Source organism: Protopterus annectens, chromosome 9.part0, assembly GCF_019279795.1.
Source record: "Protopterus annectens isolate FY-2018-M chromosome 9.part0, PAN1.0, whole genome shotgun sequence".
Lineage (NCBI taxonomy): Eukaryota > Metazoa > Chordata > Ceratodontiformes > Protopteridae > Protopterus > Protopterus annectens.
In genome coordinates this window covers 209,799,825-209,821,474 of record NC_056743.1, presented here as the reverse complement: position 1 = coordinate 209,821,474, position 21,650 = coordinate 209,799,825, and the positions used below count along the sequence as shown (strand labels likewise).

Genomic DNA, 21,650 nt, shown 5'->3' with positions numbered 1-21,650 from the left:
CCTCTCCAACATGTTTTGTTAATGTCACAGGCTAGGCTGAGATCCCTGGAGTGAGTGACTTGACCCATTTGATTTGCAGATGTTTAGCATTTCCATTTGGGCAGCGTCAGAGACTGCTCTGTAGGTCAGGCATAGGTAGCCTTTCTATAGCCTGTATGATACACAGTACAGTGGCAGGGCTTTCAGTTCTTTCATGTAGGTCATGTTTGGAGGGCCTGGATTCTTTTAGTCTCTGTGGTTCCTCCAGTTACTGCAGGTGTCTGGTGATATACATAAAGAAGGAAGCAAGGAAGCAATGTTCTCAATCATAGGTCTGATAAGGGTTGAGTCCAGCAGAGTTATACCCTCCTTAGTCTTGGATGTGATGTCCTTATTTATGAGCTCCACAATGTAGAAGGCTTTCCTTACCACCACAGACACATGGTGATCGAAGTTTAGATTGCTATCAACCTGTGATTCCAAGTCCCACTGGGTTTGAGCTTAGAAGGGTGTTATCTAGATCATAATTAACAGGGACTACTTATTTGCCAAAGGGAATAATGAGGCATTTTTTTGCATTTAGTTTTTAGTCTATGACTGGCACCAATCATTTGTCTGTGTCAGCCCTTTTTGTAATATGTTAACATCGTTGGGGGACTCTGACTGCACCCAGTTTGCAGTCATCTGTGAACCTGGTAAGCTACAGGACATCTACTTTCACCAAGACTTCAGTGAAATAGATTCCAAACAGTAGAGGGTCAAGCACAGATCCCTGTGGTACCCCACTGGTAACTGTCTACTGGTGGAGGTAGACTCCTCACATTTGGCAGTTTGTGTGCTGTCGGTGAGCCAGTTGGCTACCCATCTAGTGACATATGGGTTAATCCCCAGCTGAGAGCATTACTCAATGATCCCTGAGTGGGGGATTGTGTCACTCATCCAGGGCTTTGGTGACATTCTCAAAATTGTCCACCAGGTTTAATAAGCAAGATCTTCCCTTGATGAAACAAAACTGGACTGGTTTAAGAGTCTGCAGATCGCCTATATCCTTGATGAGGCCCATGAAGATTCTTTCTATGGCCTTGCAGATGAGGCTGGTTTGGTTTACGAGACAATAGTTCTCAAGGTCGGATGATGGACCCCCTTTGTGCAAGTGGATTACTGCTGCTGTTCTCCAATCTGCTAGAACAAAGCCAGTGCTCAGGCTATGGTTAAACACAGTGCCAAGTGGTTCCGCTAGGTATTGTTTTAGATTGTCTAGTAAGGAGACTGGGATGTTATTTGGTCCCACAGAGACTGTGTTTTTGGCCTTGGAGAGTGATTGTATGACCTGGCCTCAGTAATGCTTTGGTGTATGGCTGGTGGGGACACTGGGATGAAGTTACTGCCAAATCTGTCAGCTAGCAGGTTGGCAATTTCCTCAGGTTCAGTGTGAGTGGTACTGTCCATTATAAGTTTGGCACACAGCTGGGTATTCACTTTTAGGTTTCAGACATAGCTAAAGGCTGCCTTATGCTTGTGTTTAGCTAGGGATGCTAATTTAGTCTCATAACTATCCTTAGAGGGCTTTACAAGATATCTGCTTTGCTTGTTCAAGCTGTGGAGGGTGTTCTTCCTCTGCTGATTAAGTTCCCTCTTGTTCTTAGATATCGGTTTCTTTCTTTTGTTATATAACTTATCTATACTTAAAGTCCACTAGGTAGTTTTTTTTTTTTTGATAGGACCTGGTTTTGTTCCTGTCAGGTACAGTAGAGTCAATACATTTGTTTAAGTGGCTATATAGGGCAATTGTGTACTATTCTGTATAGGAGTCATTGTTGGCTCTGTTAGCAGGGGCTTTGGAACTTTTTATACCATCTCTTAGTAGGCTACAGTTTGCTTTGGAGAAATGTTTCAGTTTTTTTGCTCCTGTGGGTGTGTCAGGTCTGATCTTTATTTCAAACGAGACAGAATTATGGTCTGACCTTACCCAGGAGGGCAACACTCAGGGAGTTGTGCAGTGACCCCCCCCCATGTTGGCGAGCACTAGATCTAGAACATTTGACCCTCTTGTGGGGTTACAGACCATCTGTTCCAGGGCATTTGAATTAAAGTCCAGGAACCTCATAATGATCGTATCTGTGCTGTGTAAGTGGCTCAGTCGATGGAAGGATAGTTGAAATCTACCATGAATAAGGTTACTCTAGCATACCCAGATAGGTGGTGTGCTTCTCTTGGTTTATTGTGGGGGACCTGTAATTAGCAGTGATGTGGTAGGGTATTTTACCTATAGTTATTTGCAAATGGAGTAGCTCAAGAGACATGTATTCTAGGTGTGCTTGTATTTAATGAAGATAGATACACCTCCACCTTTGGTTCTTAACTTCTTTCACTCTCGTTTTGGGGTCTGAATGTGTGAAAGGCATTGTAGCTTTGTATGGCTCTCTGCAGCCTTGAGCCAAGTTTCAGTGACTGCACAGACATCAGCATTTTCCAAGGTAAAAAGTGCTTCCAGGGAGTGCAGTTAAATGTTTAGGCTCCAAGCATTAAGCATCATGACCTTGAGTTTGTCTCTAGTGGATTTCTTTATGTTGGAAGCTTTGTTGTTTAACACTGCCTAAAAATGCACTATGGGGGAAGCGAGTGTCTTTGTTACGTGAGAGAACTGATTCTAGTTTCATTGTATAGTTACATCTCTCTCACATTCTGTTTGCTTTAAAGGAGCAAGTGGTTGTCAGTACACATGAGGCAATTGTTACATTGCCTCAGGATGCCCATGTCAATCAGGCTGGTTGGAGAAATGTTGGGAAACTGACGATCTATGGTAGCAGGTAATCCTTGAGTACTAATTTGTGAGACGGCACTTTAGATCAGGTTTTGCACTGGGATTAACAAGGAGACTTAGTCTACAGATCAGCTTTTACTCTGGGATTAAAACGGGGAGTTGTTCTATAGAAGATCAGGGACAAAAAGTGTGGCAACGCTGCTCAGTGCAGAAGTGTGCAGCTGAGTTGCCTGCAGAGCAGCAGGGAAGCCTGGGAGTATTGCACTGGCTAGAACCTAGGGAAAAAAAGCGTTTCTAGGCGTTTGTGTCTATACAGGGGACTGCTAATCACCATTGTGTGGTGCACAGTTATGCGCAAATGCAAGGCTTATATACAGGCAAAATTAAACCATTTTAAACTAGTCTGCCAATAGGAAATCACACAATGATCCTTCCTCTACCAATCACCAGTTCAGATAAGGCTATATCCAGATTCTTCTGCCACAAGGGTGCAAGGGAGCCCTTCTTAACATAAAATGGCTGGATCTGAGTTCAATTGTATGAAAAACAGACTAGATTCAGCAAGTCTGGATCTAGTCTATGCTATCCGAGCAATATTTCAGTAGAAAATAAGTTTAGAAAATAAAGCAGGCACAAACAGTAAAAACAGTCAAAAAGCCACAAATTAATGTAGCAAAACAGTAAAATGCAGTTGAAAAAGTGCAGATAAGGCTCAAAATAAACTTAACTTTTTGTTCTTAGCTTTGTATGGTTTGGATTCAAGCAGAAACACTCTAGATCTCTGGCAAAATACACCAAATGCAATGCAGCTCTGGTTAATTGAGGCACAGCCCATGCAAATGCAAGGCTTACATATGGGCAAAGTTAAACAATTTTAAACCAGTCTGCCAATAGGTAGTCACATAATGATCCTTCCAACAGCAATCCCCAGCTCAGACAAGGTTATATCCACATTTTTCTGATACAAGGGTGCAGGGGAGCCCTTCTTAATGTAATATGGCTGGATTTGAGTTCAAGTGTATGAAAAACAGGCTATATTCAGCAAGTCTGGTTCTAGTCTATGCTATCTGAGCAATATTTCAGTGCAAAACAAGTACAGATAATGAAGTAGGCCCAAACAGTTAAAATTATCTAAAAGACACAAATTAATGCAGTAAAACAGTAAAATGCAGTTGAAAAAGTGGAGATAAAGCTCCAAATATACTTAATTTGTTGTTCTTAGCTTTGTATGGCTTGGATTCAAGCAGAAACACTCTAGATCTCTAGCAAAGGACACCAAATACAAAGCAGATCCAGTTAAGTGAGCCAAAACCCATGCAAAAGCAAGGCTTGCATACAGGTAGAATTAAACAGTTTTAAACTAGTCTGCCAATAGGAAATCACACAATGATCATTCCTCCAGCAATCCCCAGCTCAGACAAGGCTATATCCGCAAACTTCTGCCACAAAGGTGCAGGACAGCAATTCTTAATGTAAGATGGCTGCATTTGAGTTCAAATGTATGAAAAACAGGCTAGATTCAGCAAGTCTGGATCTAGTCTATGCTATCTGAGCAATATTTCAGTGTAAAACAAGTGTAGAAAATAAAGCAGGCACAAACAGTAAAAGTAAAAAAAAAAAAAAAAGCACAAATTAATGCAGTAAAACAGTAGGGGCAGCCACGGTGGTGTAGCAGTTAGCATTGCCGCCTCATAGCAAGAGGTTCTCTGGTTCGATCCACGGCTGGGGTACCTTCGTGAGGAGTCTGCATGTCCTCCCTGTGGTCACATGGGTTTCCTCCGGGTGCTCCGGTTTCCTCCCACATTCCAAAGGCATGCTGTAGGTGGATTGGGCACTCTAAATTGGCCCTAGGTGGGAGTGCGTGCATGTGTGTGCCTTCTGTGGAAGGTTGGGTGCCGGGCCGGCAACTCGACACCGTAAAACTCCACTGCCAATCATGAGCGGACAGGTGATCCGCTGTGGTGACCCCTAACCGGGAAAAGCCAAAAGAAGAAGAAGAATGCAGTAAAACAGTAAAATGCAGCTGAAGTTCAAAATAAACTTAATTTCTTGTTCTTATCTTTGTATGGCTTGGATTCAAGCAGAAACACTAGGCCTTTGGCAAGGGACACCAAACGCAAGGCAGCTCCAGTTAATAGATGAAAAAAAAAAATGGACAGTAATTCTGGTGAACGTAAGTTGAAAAAATTAGAAAATGTATCAGATCAAAGGAGTTTAGGGATACAGAAGGAGATGAAAAGAGGTGGGGGTGGCAAGTAAAGGTAAGCATACAATGAGGTAGGACTCATGAAAGTGTACTGAAGTTCTAAATATTAAGGAGGAGAGTTTGAACAGGCATACCATGATCACTGCCACAACAATGGCTGCAATTCCAATCAAGTATATCTTAACACTGAACAATTCGTCAATCTTTTCGTGACAGTCCTGTAGAGGAAATGAAAAACAGTAATCAGTAACATGGAAAAAATACATTTTTTTCCCTTTCAATATTCCAAACAATATTGATCTCTTATATATACACAGCATGCCATTTAGATTTGTAGAATTAGTAATGATACCAGTTCCGATACACCACTTATATTTTCCTACAGATTTCTACATTTATTTAAGCTTTTCATATGATTTTAACTTGGTACCCTGAAACAAAATATCATGCTTAAACAAAACCAGGAATGAAAGTAATTGAAACATTGACATAAAAACTCACAAAAACAATTTGTTTTCCATTTTTATTTATTATTATTTGTTCACTGGGTAAGTAGGCTTATCTATCAATCTTTTTCAACCACAACCCATGCTCAAAGAGCAGAAAATACATTAGAATCTTACTAATCAACATCATCACACACAGGATAAGAAAATGGCAAAATTCAGTACATAATGATGTATTTAATGCAGACTGGGTAAGATTAACAAGTCCAGAAGTGCATTGAGAAAAGCACAAAGGACTTACAGCTGTGTAAGTAAGCTTGACATAATAGCAGATGTATGAATGAACATTGCTGCAGTAGCCTTAACAATATGGTTTATATACTGCCAAGGTTTTAACAGCTGTCCAGCTTCCAAAGCTTCAGTGGACCTTCCACATGCCCATATTGTCAGGCAGCTCAAGCTGAGCTGACTAAAAGAAAAGTTTGAGCATGAAATCCTTCCGAGGTTTCTTGCCAACAGACAGAGGGAGGCTGAGCTCTGAAAGGTCAAAGCTAGGAACAACCAAAAAAAAAATAAATGTACACACCCTGGCATAAAAAGAACACCAAAAACCAAGGACGATGGAGCGAAAGAGTGGTTACTACAGCAGTAACCATGGGAACATCTGCTGTTATGGTAAGTTTGCTTACACACCTGTACTGTGTTCATCATATTTATCACTGCTGTAGTAGCCTTAGCAATATGGGTAGATTACCCTAGCTTACTACATTTGGGAGGTGGACAGAGTCCAGCAGCCCATGAAGAATGATCCTAGCAAAGTCTGATGTGGACCTAGAGAAGGAATCAAGTTTACAGCGCTTTGTAAATGTATGTACAGAGGACCAAGTAGCAGCTTCTAGAATACTTCTCAAATCTAACTCTTTCCAAAAACCCACAGTTGAAGCCAAGGTCCTGGTATAATGGGCCTTGATCCTGCCTGGAAGTTTTGTTCTGGTGAGTCAAACAAAAGGTAATAGCCTTAGACAACCACTGTTTTCACACAGATTATCCCTTCTTACCTTCTCAAGAAATGAACAACTGATCCGAAGATCTGAAAGATTTATTTCTGTCAAGACAGTGGCAGAATTGTCTGTGGACATTTATTTATTTATTTAACATTTGTTTACCGGCAAAGTCTAAGTTGGAATGAAGCCAGTTTTCAGAGGAGGCCCATGGAGAAATGCTCCAGATGCATGTCTTTGAAATGTGGGAGGATACTGGAGCACTCAGAGGAAACCCAAACGAACGCAGGGAGGACAAGCAGACTCCGCACAGAAGGCATTCCAGCTGGGAACTGAACAAGAGAACCTCTTGCTGTGCGGCGACAATGGTATCGCTGCACCACTGCGCACATCTAGGGCATGGAGAGTATCCTTTCTCCCTCATTTTTAAGTTCAGGAAAGAAAATGGTGGAGATGGATAGTTTAGCTTAAAGTAAATCTGGATACCACTTTAGTTATAAAAAAAGAGGACTAGCTCCCAAAGAAACCCTGCTCCTCTGCTAAAGTAGGGCTGACTCATTATAAGAGCTTGCAACTCAGATACCCATCTGCAGAGGTCAGATCAATCAGTAAAACTGTTTTCCACGTTAAGAACCTCAAGTCAGCTATGTTAGCTGCTTCAAATGAAGCAAGTGTTAACTTCTCTAAGATCTCAAGGAGAGGCCACCAGTTTCTTTGAGGCCTCTTATGCAGAACCCCTTTCAAAAACATTTTGACATGAGGCTGCATTGAAAGAGGAGGGATCCAAGAGCAGGCATGACAAAATGGCTGATAAAAGGACCTTGGGAGAGGAATAAGAAAGGCCATAATTTAGAAACTCACACAAATACTGTAAAAACAGAGATTAATTATCCCTGAACAGGTGCAGGTTATGTTGTTGGCACCAACTAGAGAACCTTTTCCATTTGCTAATATGGTAAACAAAATCACACCAGTGTAATGAAAAACTAAGAAAAACAAAAAAAAATGCTGCACCGGAGTGAGCAACCAGACCTTTAATGTAAAAATATATTAGCGCTTTTGTTCTAAATTAAAAAAGGAACTTCTTCAGACATAAAATCACTAACACTGACCCACTTCATTTTATAAGAAAAAGGTGCCAAATTAAATAAGCAAACCTTCTTAAAGAGACATTCCCCATTTGCTAATATATGATTTTCTAGTATCAGGCTTTCTGACCTCCATTAGTACCTGTTGTACATCCTCCTTAAACAGGAGCTTAAAAGGAATTAAAACCCTATCATCCAGGCAGTCAGTTGAAATTGATTGCTGATGATAGTGTGCATCAAACACCCCTGTTCTTGTGTGAGTCGATCCAATCTGTGAGGGAGCTTGTGGAAACTGCCCCTGGCCATTTCTAAAAGGGAGAAATATGGTTGCCTGTGCCGAAAGAAAGTCAGAACAATGATCTTGAGAAATTAGTTCTGAATCTTCAGAGGTACAATGGATATTACTGGAAAGCGTAGAAAAGAATACAGGAATATTCCTGTCCAAGGAAGTGAAAAGGCATCTGCATCATTCTTGTATGAAGTTCTGGAAAAAAAATCTTGCCATTTGTTTGTTCAGTCAGGAGGCACACAGGCTTGAGGAACTCCCTAGAGATGGATCAAATCTTGGAAGACACCCATATAGTTTCCATTCATGAGGGTATGCCCTGGTCCTGCTTGGTTTGTTTGCAACACATTTTTTCTCTGAAAGAACATAGAATGCCTGCAAAGTGAGATTGTACTGCAAAAGCTATATCCCAAGCTAACATGTCTAGTCTGCAAAGCGTGTATGACCTAGTTCCCTCTTGCTTGATGATGCACCACATAACTGTAGTATTGTCTGTAACCACATGAAGTCCTAGGGACCAAGGATGGTTCAGAGAGTTAAGTGCCTTGATCAGGGCAAGCAACTCCTTGATATATATGTGCTTGCATATGCCCTTTGTGTCTCATACTACCTGGATTTTTGTCTATTGCGAAAATGCTCGCCAAGCAAAGTGAGGTGCCTGTGGTGACTGACTGATTTGGAGTTGGGGAGGGAGTGGAGACATGGATATAAAGATATCCGTTGTCTCCACTAAATGTTTTCTCCTCTGATAAACTACACAGCACTAGGATTTAAAAAGATAAAGGGTGCTGGTATCATAGAGATTTCAGATACCACTGTATCTTTCCCACGTGGAGTCCCTGCCAGGGGTTATCATGAGAATCATGGATGCCGTGACCTCCAAAATTCTGAGGTATTCCCTCGCAGTGATGAAATTCTGTGTGAAAAACCTTTCAAACAGATTTAGATCTATATTCCTGTGGAAGAAAAATGTCTATTAACCGAGGTGCCTAATTGATACCCCAGGAAGACAATGTGAAGGAATCAAAAAATCCTTTTTCCCAGCTTGTACAACATATTTCTCACCCAAGAGAAAGAGAGATTCCTGACACTTTGAAAAAGACTCTGCAATGATAAGCATGTCATCTAAATATTGAAAAAATACAGATACCTTGTAGCCTGCAATGAGCTATGACTAGAGTTCGACACTTTGTGAACACTATTAGTACAGTGGATACTCTAAAGGGTAAGACAGAGAACTGACAACATGATCCAGACACACAAAACCTTAAGAAACATTTGAAGTCTGCATGAATAGGGATGTGAAGCCAAGCATCTTTTAAGTCTAGTGTTACCAGGAAACTTGAAAGAGGATTAACTGATAACAGGTTGTGAAGTAACATCATTTTGCATATGGCCACTATCACATATAGGTTAAGGGGGTTCATACCACATTATCGAAAGCCGATAACGTTGAATGCCATAATGTAGAACCCTATACAGAGAATGCTAAAAATAGCGAAGCTGCAGAACATCGAATTCTTTCCTAGGGAAAGAATTTGGTTCCCCGTTTCTGTGACATCGCTATTTTTAGCACTGTGGTGGATTACGGAGGTTCAGGTAAGTGTGTGGTCATGTGGACATTAGGTTTAGGGCACGGGTTATGTGAGTTAGGGGTAAGGGTGCTGGTGAGGTGAGTGTGCGATAGTGACAGAGTTTAGGGGTAGGGGTGGGTTAAGTGAGTTAGGGTTAGGGCACGGGTAAGGTGAGTGTGTGATAGTGACGTTAGGGTTGGGTTAAGGTAAGTGGGCAGATAGTAGTGTTTGTATAGTTTAGTGTAGGGTTAGATGTATGATTTTAAGTATAAGTGTGTGGATTGCTGTTTTTTTGGTGTGCCTGTGTTGTGTGAATGTGTTTCGGAATAGCGAATTTTTTCCCTGGGAAAAAATTTGCTGTGCTGTTCGGAATGCTCAAAACTGTGTGCTTTAGATTATTTAGGTTCGATTAAATGGTGTTCGGTGTTTTTGGCTTTCGATGATGTGATATAAACGCGGTTAAGGAAAGGAAGATCCAGAACTGGTCTCAAAGCATTTTCTTTCTTCAGCACTTCAAGCATCCTTGAATGAAAACCCTTCCTCACTTGGGAAGGAGGAACTGATTCTATCACTCCTTGGGACAGCATGTGATGAAGAACCTGTGAAAATAAGAGAGTATGATTTGGAGGATGAGGAATGACTTTCTGGAAGAATTTCCTTCTACTGCCATCTGTAACCTTAACAAATGATTTTCAGAACTCAGTTGTCTGAAACTATCTGTTGCCAAAGGGGAAAAATGGAGATTCAGACTTTCTGGCGGAAAAACGGGAGCCAGGTTGAGAGGGGGAGATCAGAAGGTTTCTTGAACAGTCATTCAGACTTTTTGGACTGTCCTGATTTTGGGAAGTTTGAGACTTCTTTTTGGAACCGCTTGCCATTTCTTCTTAAACATCTGTTTACCTGTATTTTGTTGAGATTGTTTATTCTGCTTTTTGCCAAAACTGGATGAGGATTTAGAAAATCTCTTGGAAAATTTGCAAAAGGAGGGCTGAAAAATCTTTGAGATTTCCTGAATCAGCTTGCCCCTTTCATCACAATTTTTGATAACCTGTTCAGCAGGGGGTCCAAACACTAAATCTCTACCAGGCTGAATTTAAAATCTCATTTTTAACATTATATGAGAGGTTCTGAGAATGCAGCCATGCAAATCTCCTCAAAACAGTACCAGTGGCCATTGCCCTGGAAGAATTATTAACATAGTTATACACACACTGCAAAAATAAGTAGTGACCTGTGCAATAGAAGAAATAAAGTTATTTAAAGTAGATTTTTGGTCAGAAGAAGAAACTGCAGATAACATCTCATACTTTCACTATTAGTCAGAACAAAGTATTGATTTTAACATGGAATCGATTGGTTGACACCATGATGCATCACTATTTAAATGAAGTTTTAACTGCTATAATTTGTCTGATGAAGCACAGAGGACTCTGCGAAAGCGCTCACATTTTTTTCTAAATAAAGAGTTACGTGCCATGTGTAACCGGCGAGTTTTATTTTACTTATTGCTTCTTCTTTATTATCGCTGGTTACTTCATCCAGAGTCGAGGACTTTATTTCTGTATTTTGAAACTTTAACATATGAGCCTGACAATTCCAAATTCTGAAAATCAAAGTTGCAGAAATAATACAAAATTTCCCATACCCACCAATCATTTTCCCATCCATTTTCAGAAAGAGTAGGATTGGAACTGACTGGGTGCTTAGCAGCAGTGGAATAAACTAGAGCTGCAGCTGCTGGGTCAGTTTGGAATCAGTGCATAAAAATGTAAAAGAATAAGGAACTTTATACATTCCAGTTGCCTTTTTAGGGACAGCTGGCAGACTCTCAGGAAAAAGTACAGTTGTGTACACTTACCATAAATGTAGATGTTCATCTGTGTTCACTGCTGCAGTCCTAACCATTGGGTTATCCATGCTGTGGTAGCCCTCAGTCAGTCTGAATACCAGAGTCAAGGTTTTGTGCATCAGCTGCTGTCGCTTGCTGGGTGACATCAGGTCATGTAAGCTATGAAGGACAGCAGGCGACGCTGTTACCTCAGTTTTTCTTGCCTTAACCAATCAAAGAAGTCCAATTTTAATAATTAGTAGTCCTGAGGTCAGAGACCCCCATAGAAATATGTGTCCTTCTAAGGAAAGCAGATATCAGGGGGAAGGAGGGAGGGAACGCATGACTGCAGCAGTGAATACACTCAAACATCTACATTTATGGTAAGTGTACACAACTATACTATGTTCTTCATGTTTCACTGTTGCAGTCCTAACCATTTGGAAGATTCCCAAAGCTGAGAAGGGTGGAAGGTTAATAGAAACTTAGGAGTGGGTGAGCATGCTCTGCAGAACTGAAGAGGCAACCCCGGCCCTAGGTTTTGAAAATAAGTTCAGATGGTAATGTTTGGTGAAGGTATGGACTGAAGTCCATGTGGCAGCTTCCAGGATGTCCTTGGTGGGGACCACTCTAAGGAATGCTGTGGAAGTAGAGGTCTCCCTAGTGGAATGGGTTCTGATGGTCCTAGGGAGTGGTTTTCCATGCAATGAGTAGCAAAATTGGATACAGTGTGCTATCCATTTGGAAATGGTCTGTTTGGTTATCGGTTTTCCCTGTGCCCCTGTTTTAAAGCGGATCAAGAGCTATTCAGTTTTCCTGAATGTCTTTGTATGATCCAGATAAAATCTGAGTTCCCTGTGGACATCCAAAGAATGCAGTATCCCTTTCTACCTTGTTCTGTGGGTTAGGGAAAAAGGTGGGCAGGTGGATGGCCTGGTTGAGGATACCATCTAAAAAAAGAAGTTATGTACTCACCTTAACGTTCCATCTGAGTAGGTAACTTCATTTGTCGGCAACCTGTGGATATAGTATCCGATTCGGATCCGAGCCGGCAGCTTTCCTAGCTAAAAATTCTGAGCTCCAAGCTCCTCCCCCTACCCATAATGCCCTGCCACCTCCCTCTAACCCTTAGATTGAGTTTGCCATAATACCATAGAGAATTACTATAACACAAGAAAGGAGTACTACACATTCCACCTGATGTCATTTGGAAGTGAGGTATCCTGATCCTTTAATAACGAACTAAGGGTTCGGGGGATGGAGGGAGGGTTGCTTGCTGACAAATGAAGTTACCTACTCAGATGGAACGTTATTCTGAGTAAATAACTTCTTTATCTGAAGTAGTTAACTTCATTTCATCAGCAACCTGTGGGGCAGAGTCTCCAACTACCAACAACTTGGGAGGTTCTCATGGAAGGATATTCCGGAGCACTGCAGAGTCAAAAGATGCGTGTCCTCTGGATATTAGATCCAATTTATAATGTGTAATAAAAGTATGAGAGGAAGCCCAAGTAGCTGCTGAGCAAATGTCATCCAAAGAAACCCTTGACCAGAAAGCAGCAGAAGTAGCCATAGATCGGGTAGAATGGGCTCGCACCCTCAGGGGCTCAGGTCGACCAGAGCTTTTGTAAGCGAGAAGGATGCATTGGGAAATCCATCTAGATAAGGTTACTTTAGTCACTGGTTTACCCAGACAGGATTTAGCAAATGACACAAAAAGTTGATCTGATTTTCGAAGATCAGCTGTTCTGTTTAAGTAAAATCGTAACTGTCTATGAACATCCAGACAATGAAGTCTATACTCTCCTTTGTTTTGATAATTAGGAAAGAAGAGAGGTAGATTGATGGACTGGTTGATATTGGCTTCTGAAGCCACTTCAGGCAGAAAGGAGGGATTAGTCCTGAGGGAAACCCTGTCTTTATGAAAGATGATGTATGGAGGCTTACTGCAAAGAGCGTGAAGCTCCGATATCCTCCTAGCTGAGGTAATGGCAATCAGGAAGGCAGTTTTCCAAGATACATATTTTAAGTCGACTGAAGCTGCAGGCTCAAAAGGGGGACCAGTCAGAGCCTGACGAACTAGGGTTAGATCCCATGGAGGAACTGCATCTTTAATAGGGGGTCTTAACAGGAAGGTTCCTTTCAGGAATGTTTTGCAAACCTTGGAGGAAGCTCGGGGGCCTAAACTGTTTCCAACGTGGAAGGGGGAAATAGCTGCCAAATGAACTTTAATAGTAGAAGAACTAGCCCCTTGATGAAAAATATGGGATAGAAAGTCGAGACCTGCTGGGATAGGAGCCGTGAAGGGATCCAAATTCCTATGCTCCGCCCAGATAGAGAAACGCTTCCATTTACTCTTGTAGATTTTCCTGGTAGACTGTTTATTAGCGGCCGCCAGGATGGCCTTAACTGAGGAAGATATACCGGGAGTCCTAGCCATTAATGGAACTGGATCAACCAAGCTGAGAGCTTGAGGTAGTCCAGGTCGGGGGTCTTCAATCCCAAAGGATGAGAGATCAGATCAGAAATGGGATCTAAGATCCAGGGAGGATGTATTAGATGAGACCGTAGGCATGGGAACCAGGTTTGGCGAGGCCAGAATGGGGCTATGAGGATAACTCTGCTCCCCAACTGATGATCTTTCTGCAAGAATTTTGTCATCAATGGAAGAGGAGGATAAGCATACAGAAGACCGGATGGCCAAGCATGAACCAGAGCATCTCTGGGGACTTCCCCTGGTGGGGGAATTAGAGCGAACAACTTGCTACACTTTGTGTTCGAAGGCGAGGCGAACAGATTGCAGCAAGGTTGACCCCATCTGAGGAAGATTTGCTCCGCTACTACTGGGTTTAGGGACCACTTGTAAGGTGACAGAATCGTTCGACTCGACCTGTCCGCTAGAATGTTTGACCGACCCAGAATGTGCATTGCTATGAGAAAGCGGTTGGTGAATTGTCGCCCATTCCCACACTCTCATGGCCTCTCTGCAAACTGGGTAAGATCTGGTTCCCTCCTGTTTGCTGATGTACCAGACTACCGACATGTTGTCTGTTTGAATTGCAATCGTCCCTGGGGGAAATAGGGGATGGACAGCCTGCAACGCTAGAAGCACCGCCCTCATCTCCAGAACACTGATATGCAATGAGGTCTCTGTATGAGTCCCACGTGCCTTGGACGGATCTGCCCATGCAATGCCCCCCCCCACCCAAGGAGAGATGCATCCATGGTCACTGTGACTTGGGGTGGGGTCATGGAGAAGGGGCGCCCTTCCCGGAGGTCCCTGGAATGGAGCCACCAAAGTAGAGATTCCCTGCAAACCCTGTTGAGGGGAATAGGTGTAGACGGGATGGTGAAGGATGGACCATTGAACCTGTAAAGTCCATTGAAGGATTCTCATCTTCAGACATGTGCTAGTTGACAAATTGACGGCCGCTGCCATGGACCCTAGGGCCCTCAGGACTAGTTCTGCTGGGGAGGCTGTTGATTGTAGAAGAGCCAGAATGTGAAAGTGTAGATTGTGAAGTCTGTCCGCCGTCAGAAAGACTCTGGATTGTACAGTGTCTATCCTGTCCCCTATGAAATCCAAGATCTGAGTAGGTTGAAGGGAGGATTTCTTGTGGTTGATCGTGATCCCTAGATGGCGGGCTAGATGTAAGTAGTAGTCCCTGCCTGAATATAGTAGATGCCTGGTGAGGACGGTTAGGAGCCAGTCATCTAGGTAAAGAAAGACCTGTATTCCCTGAAGCCTCAGGTGGGCCTCTACAACTGCCATGACCTTGGTGAACACCCTAGGGGCTGTGGTGAGACCGAAGGGTAGGACCCTGAACTGATAATGGCTGGCTCCCAGCTGAAAGCAAAGAAAACTCCTGGATCGCCTGTCTGTTAGAATGTGGTAGTACACATCCTTGAGGTCTATCGAGCACATCCAGTCGTTCTCCTGTAAAAGTGGGAGAATGGATTGAATAGTGACCATCCAGAACTTTTCTTTGGCAACTGACAGGTTCAGTGTGGACAGGTCGAGAATTGGTCGTAAGTCCCCTGTCTTTTTTGGCACCAAAAAGAACCTGGAGTAAAAGCTTGATCCTGATTGCCTGAGGGGGACGTGCTGGATGGCTCTTTCTTAGCAGCTGTTGTATTCTCAGGGTTGCTGCGTGGGTCGATCGGAAAAAGGTTCCATCGACCCGAAATTCTTCGGCCCCCCTCTGCCTCTGGGCTGGCATCCACCCTGTCCTTCTCTGCCTCTGAAGGATGAAGGATCCAGAGCGAAACGGGATTGTTGAGCTTTCCGGAACCACATCTTCTTTTGTCCTCTTTGGTTCCTGGAGTAGGACCTCTGAGGAGCCGAGAAGCGGATCCCGATGGCAAATGTCTTCCTGTCTTTCTCGCTCTGGAGAAGCGTATCGTGGACGGTTTTGCCGAAAAGCGTAGAACCGTCAAAAGGGGCGTTTGCAAAGGAAGCTTTGAAGGGCTCTGCAAAATTGCAGAGACAGAGCCAGGCCTGTCTACGTAAGACAACACCTGTTCCGCTGGCTCTAGTCGCTCCCTCCATGGCATGGGAGAGAAGCCACACAGATGTGTTAGTAATCGACTTGAGAGTGGCCATTCGAGCCGAGAAGGTCCATTTGTCCTCGGCCAACATGGACTCTGGGGGTGACCCAGCATACTCTTTGATCAGGTCCCGCTGGAGCCGAATTAAATGTGCCATATAGTTCAGTGACCTTACAGAAAAGGTTGCTGAAGCGAACATCCGCTTTCCGAGGTGGTCCATCATCCGAGACTCCTTGTCTGGAGGATGTACCAAGGAACTGTCCTGTACTAATTCCTTTTTAGTGGCAGCTGCCACCACCATGGCATCCACTGGGGCACCCTTGCTCCAAACTGTCCTGTCCGTGGGAGGGCTGAGTATCCTGTCTGGTCTCTTGGGTATTGGCTCGACAGTGTTCGGCTCCTTCCATGCCCTGGTAGTTATGAGGTCCACCAGGGGGTCGGCGGGAGGGGACACCCAAGAGGTAGATGGGCCTGCGTCAAATGCCTCCAGAAACACAGACTCATCCGAGGAAGGTTTTTGTGCAGACCACCCCCCCTCTATTGCGCAACATTTCCATAATGTCTCCAAAGGAGACGTCTTTGGGGGGTGACCTTGGGGAACCTTCCCCTTCCTCTAAGTCCGTGTCTTCTGTGAGTGACTCAGGTGAGTCCAAGTGCCTCCTCTTGCACTTTCGTTTGTGACGGACCTCCTCGGGGGGGGGGGGCCTGTCCGAAGAGGCCTCACCAACAATGTCCTGTTCCTCTACGGGAACCATTTGGGACGTAGGCATAGGCTGTCCCTGGGGACAGATGATGGAAAACAGGCCCGTCTGAGGGGAATGGCGGGTGGATCCGTAGCAAGAGCCTGGGGCCTCAAATCCCTCGAAAGGACCCTCTCCATGACGTCGAATGCAGAGGGTGAACTGCTTTCCCTAGGATCTGAAAGCAGTCCCCTTGGATCCGATGTGCGGATTAGAGCCGAAGGTGACCCGATTGGCTCCGAAAGAGTAGTGTGCTCCAACCACAACGGAGCCGAAGGCCCACTAACCCCTCCAGATCCGATGCTCAACTCACGGCCCTGAGAGCTCTGATCCGAAAATGGATCCAACAGGCTCGAGGGTACAGTCGGCACCAAAGTAGGAAACACTGCTGGCGCCGACCCCACCCCGGCTCTGAAGCTAGTTGGATCAGACAGCTCCAAACCCTAATAGCAGGTTGGAGAAGGAGCATTGGGGGCAAAAAAGGGGGTTGAGCTCCCCCCCGGAGGGGGGGACGCAAGAGCACTCCCATCTGCAGCTGGGCCTGAAGAAATCGACGCATCATCCAGTCCATGTCTGCGTTGGATAAACTCCTCGTTGATCTGGATGAGGCCAGGCCACCTAGATGACCTCGGAGACCGGTCTCCTCCTCCGGCTCTGGGGAGAAACATGGAGAACGAAGCCGGGAGGGGGAAGGCCCGGAGACCTTAAGGGGAGAGGCAAGCTGCTTGGACGGCGGGGCCGATGGAGCTGAACCGGACCGCCTCTTGTGACCGCGGTGTCCATCTTTTTCCTGCTCCCTGTCCTTCTTGTCTTTCTTTTTGCCGTCCCTTTCCTCCTGGCCCAAAGAGGGAGGTTGAGTCCTGGCCAGGGGATTGGAGGCGGTAGGTGGAGCAGCCACAGAGGAGGAGGAGGACAAGTGGAATAAGGGGGCAAAATTCCCGCAAGGATTAGCTTCGTCCTCCTATCCCTCAAAGTCCTGGGGTTGAAGGCTGCACAAATAGTGCAGCCCGAAGAAAGGTGATCCAACACCCAGGCAAACAACGCACCGAGTGTGGCCATCCGCTTATGGCCACACTCGGAGCATTTAGAAAACACAGCTTTTGGGCCTTCAGACATATTAGAGAAAGAAAAAGAGTACAGGCCCACACGCACACACCTTCACACATACAGAGGTGGGAGGGGAATAAACTGTAACTAAGAAAGAAGTTTTTAAAACTACCAACAAAAATACTACGGAGTTAAAAGGGAATCACACACACAAAGATATAGAATTTCTGACAGAAAAAAAAATATATATAAAAGCCTTAACTCACAATACCATGCTCGGAGCTTGTTCTAAGTAGCTTCCAGAAGCCGCGGCAAATGAGATCTGAGGGTTAGAGGGAGGTGGCAGGGCATTATGGGTAGGGGGAGGAGCTTGGAGCTTGGATATTTTAGCTAGAAAAGCTGCTGGCTCGGATCCGATACCCACAGGTTGCTGATCAAATGAAGTTAACTACTTCAGATCCACCTTTGGCATGAAGGAGTGATTGGTTCTCAGGGAGACCCTGCCTGCATGGAAGATGATAAATGGCTCAATGGCCATTAAGGCTTGAAGCTCTGACACTCTCCTGGCTGAAGTAATAGCCAGGAGAAAGGCTTTCTTCCAAGAGAGGTACTTTAGTTCTGAGGATACTGCAGGCTCGAAGGGAGGCAGAGTAAGCTTCTCTGAAACATAGTTCAGGTCCCAGGCTGGGGTGGGCTGTCTTCTGGGGGCCTGATATTAGAGGCTCCTCTAAAGAATTGTTTGAGAAGAGTGTGGGAGAACAATGGCTGTTCTGTATTAAAGTGTGCTGAGATTGCAGAGGCATGGATCTTTATGGAGGAGAAGGAGAGACCCTTATTAAGAAGCTCAGCAAGATAATCAGGAATAAGAGGAATGGAGGGCAGATGTATGTCTGCCCCCTTGGACAGGCTTCAGGAGCAGAATCTTTTCCATTTTCCAGTGTAAGATTTTTCTAGTGCTGGGCCTTCTGGCTTCTGTGATGATATCAAGGACTTGCTTGCTTAGCATAGATTCCTTGCTGGTGTTGGTAGAATAAGCCATGTTGAGAGTTCGAGTGTCTGAAGGTCTGGGTGCATCATTGTCCCCACCCCCCCAGGGACAGCACTTGAGGTATCAGAGGTAGCTGCCAAGGGTCTGGTGAGACAGGCTGTGCAGCAGTTGGTACCAATGCTGTCTGGGCCAATCTGGGGCAGTGAGTATTGCTCTTGGTTTTTCCTCCCTTATCTCGATTAGTACTTTTGGAATGAGAGGTAGAGGTGGGAATGCATACACAAAGAGGGTATTCCAAGGGAAGTTTACGGCATCGACCTTTCAAGCCAGGTGATGGTACTCCCTGGTGCACAATTTCTGTACTTGATGATTTAAATGAAAGGCAAAGAGGTCCACCTGGGGGGGGGGGGTCCCATGTGTGGGTAATTTGCAGGAAAATGTCTTTGTGGATTTGCCATTCATGTGGGTCCAGCAGGTTTCTGCTTAGGTGGTCTGCCAGGGTGTTGTTGATGCCTGGTAGGTATTGGGCTATAAGATGTAGTCCCATGGATGAGGCTGCGAGCCACAGGTTCATGGCTAGTCTGCACAGGGGCTAAGATTGTGTCCCTCCTTGTTTGTTGATGTACCACATGATTGTGGTGTTGTCAATTTTTATGAGAAGAACCCCTGGTTTGAGGTAGGGTTTGAAGGATGCCAGAGCATTTTGTACTGCTATAATTTCCTTTTGTTTGATGCGCAAGGGTAGTATTTGTGCATCCCAGAGATCTTGGGTGCATCTGCCTTCTAGGTGGGCAGCCCAGGCTATGTCCATAGCATCTGTAGTTATGGTCTGGTGTGATGGAAGGAGGGTGAATGGAAGTCCCTTGTCCAGAGCACAGACCTGGGCCCACCAGAGAAACTCTGATCTTGTGCAAGGGATCACAGGCAGGGAGGTGTCCAGAGGTTGTCAGTGTTGATACCATAGGTTCTTTAGGTACCACTGAATTTTCCTTATGTGTAGTCTGGCCAGAGGTACCAGGAGGATGCATGAGGCCATGTACCCTAGTGCTTGTAAGACCTTCCTGGCAGAAAGCTGGGTTTGGGAGGCCAGAGTAGTAAAGTATTTTGGTAGGAAACTTTGTTTTTCTGGGAACAGAAAGGCCATTTGCTGTTCTGTGTCCAGTAAGGATCCCAGAAATATGATTTTCCTGGTAGGTGTCTGTTTAGATTTCCTTTCATTGATAGTGAACCCCAGAGAGGTGAGTAGGGTTTTTACAAATGAGAGGTGCTGCAGGAGCAGTTCCTTGCAGTCTGCCTGGATGAGACAGTCATCCAGGTAAGGGTAAATCTGTACATTGTTTTGCCTGCAAAAGGCAATGGCAGGAGCTAGACATTTGCTAAATACCCTGGGAGCAGTAGATAAGCCAAAGGGCAAAGCAGAGAATTGAAAGTGTAGTGATTCTGCTCTGAAGCGCAGGAATTTTCTGCAAAATTCCCTTATTGGGCTGTGCAGGTAAGCATTCAAGCTTTGTTTGGCAGCACTGGTAGAAGCTGTTGTAAGGTAAGCATTTTGAATTTGCACCCCTGAGCAATGATTTTTAAGACCCACTGATCTTTTGTTATAGAGTTCCAATTTTCTCTGCATAGAGATAGCCTTCCTCCTAGCTTTTGGTGTAGTGGAGGCAGGCAGAGATGGGAAAGGTAGTCACAGTTTTTTTTCCATACTGGCTACTTTTGAACTTCCTGCTCTAGTATCTGAGGGGGACACTGTTTTGTTCTTTGCTGGCCCTAAGTTTTAGTCCTGGTGCTTCTGCCCCATACGGGTTTTGCCTTGTGCCTGTCTGTTTGGTGCAGGAAAAGGACCGGTGTTTAGAGGGAAAATTTCTGCTGAACCTAGGAAGTTGTACTTGAAAAAAAATCTTTAACAGACTGCATCGATTTTGCTTTGTCTTCCATCTTTTTAAGTACCTCTTCAGCTTTCTGTCTGAACAAGCGGTCTTTGTCAAGAGGTACATCCATGATTTTAGCTTTGACATGATCAGGGAGAGGTTGTTCCTTCAGCCATGCATGTCTTCTGATAACAAATCGTGTCACTGCTGCCCTGCTAGAAGCCTCTAGGGTGTCAAATCCACAGTACAAGGAGTGTTTTACCATCTGAGACGAAGAGTGCAGTAATTCTGCTAACTCTTTATTGTTGGCAAAATCTGGAAAAGCAGACATTTTCTGTTTCAAAAGTTCCAAAGTGTGCTGTTGATATTTTAAACATATGGAACTGATAGTTGAGAGCCCTTATAGTTAAAGCTGCAGAGGTATATACTTTTTTTACCCCATCTGTCCAGGGCCCTGGATTCTTTGTTTGAGGAAGTAGGATTCTTTGGAGAGGTAGCCTTAACCCCCTTAGGTCCCTGAGTAATCACCTCTGGATCTGCTATAGGATTTCTGTAGAGGAATTTATGTGAGTCAGGTACCCTGTAGTGTGTGTCAGGTTTTCTGGGGGCAGGTGGAAGGGTGTGAGGGGTAAGACTAGATTCTTGGTAAACATCATCTACCACCTCCAACATGGGTGGGATGGCCAGAGGCCTGTGCTAGGGTAGGTCGAGAAAATCTCTTAGATTTAGGGAAATCTATTGATTCCCACTGGAAGTGTTCCCTGAGGGTGTGGAGGGTTTACCCAAAGGAAAAGTCCTCCAGAGGTGATGCAGAAGGAATAGATTCTTCTGCATCTGAGTCTTCATAGGCAGTAAGAGGATTTTCATCTTCAAAAACAGAGGAGTCAGACCCCCTCTGAGTTTAAATCTGATTGGATGTCTGGAGAAGGTTCCCTTCTCCTTTTGGCTGGTGTGGTCTGATAACCCCTGATGAAAGTGATGAGATCCTCTGCCATTTTAAGCATTCTAGTTTGAGGAGGGGGAGGAGTAGTGGAATGGAGAGTTTTTGCTGTTTTTTGGAGTAGCTCTAAGTCTGGCCTGAAGAGTATCTCTCAGTGCTATCGGTGTGTTAGTCAGAAGAGAGGGTGAAGGCTTTGAAGTGAATTCCGATGTGAGAGCAGTATCCCCGGAAGCCGGTGCCTGCGTAGAAGCTCCTGACACAACCAAGCAGAGACAGCCGAAGGCTTGTTAGACGATGCAGTTTTCTGCAGCAAACAGGACTCCGAAAGTGTCTCAGTAGAGGTGTGT

General features: G+C 44.6%; 1 protein-coding gene across 1 annotated transcript in view; it reads right to left on the bottom strand.

Annotated features, from left to right (window-relative positions):
- CD81 (CD81 molecule) overlaps positions 1-21,650 on the bottom strand; it is a 1,063,451-nt gene that overhangs the window by 7,568 nt on the left and 1,034,233 nt on the right. The window contains exon 7 of the mRNA XM_044082753.1: positions 5,084-5,167. Coding sequence (XP_043938688.1) covers positions 5,084-5,167 — 84 coding nt within the window. The remainder of the gene's footprint in view (positions 1-5,083; positions 5,168-21,650) is intronic.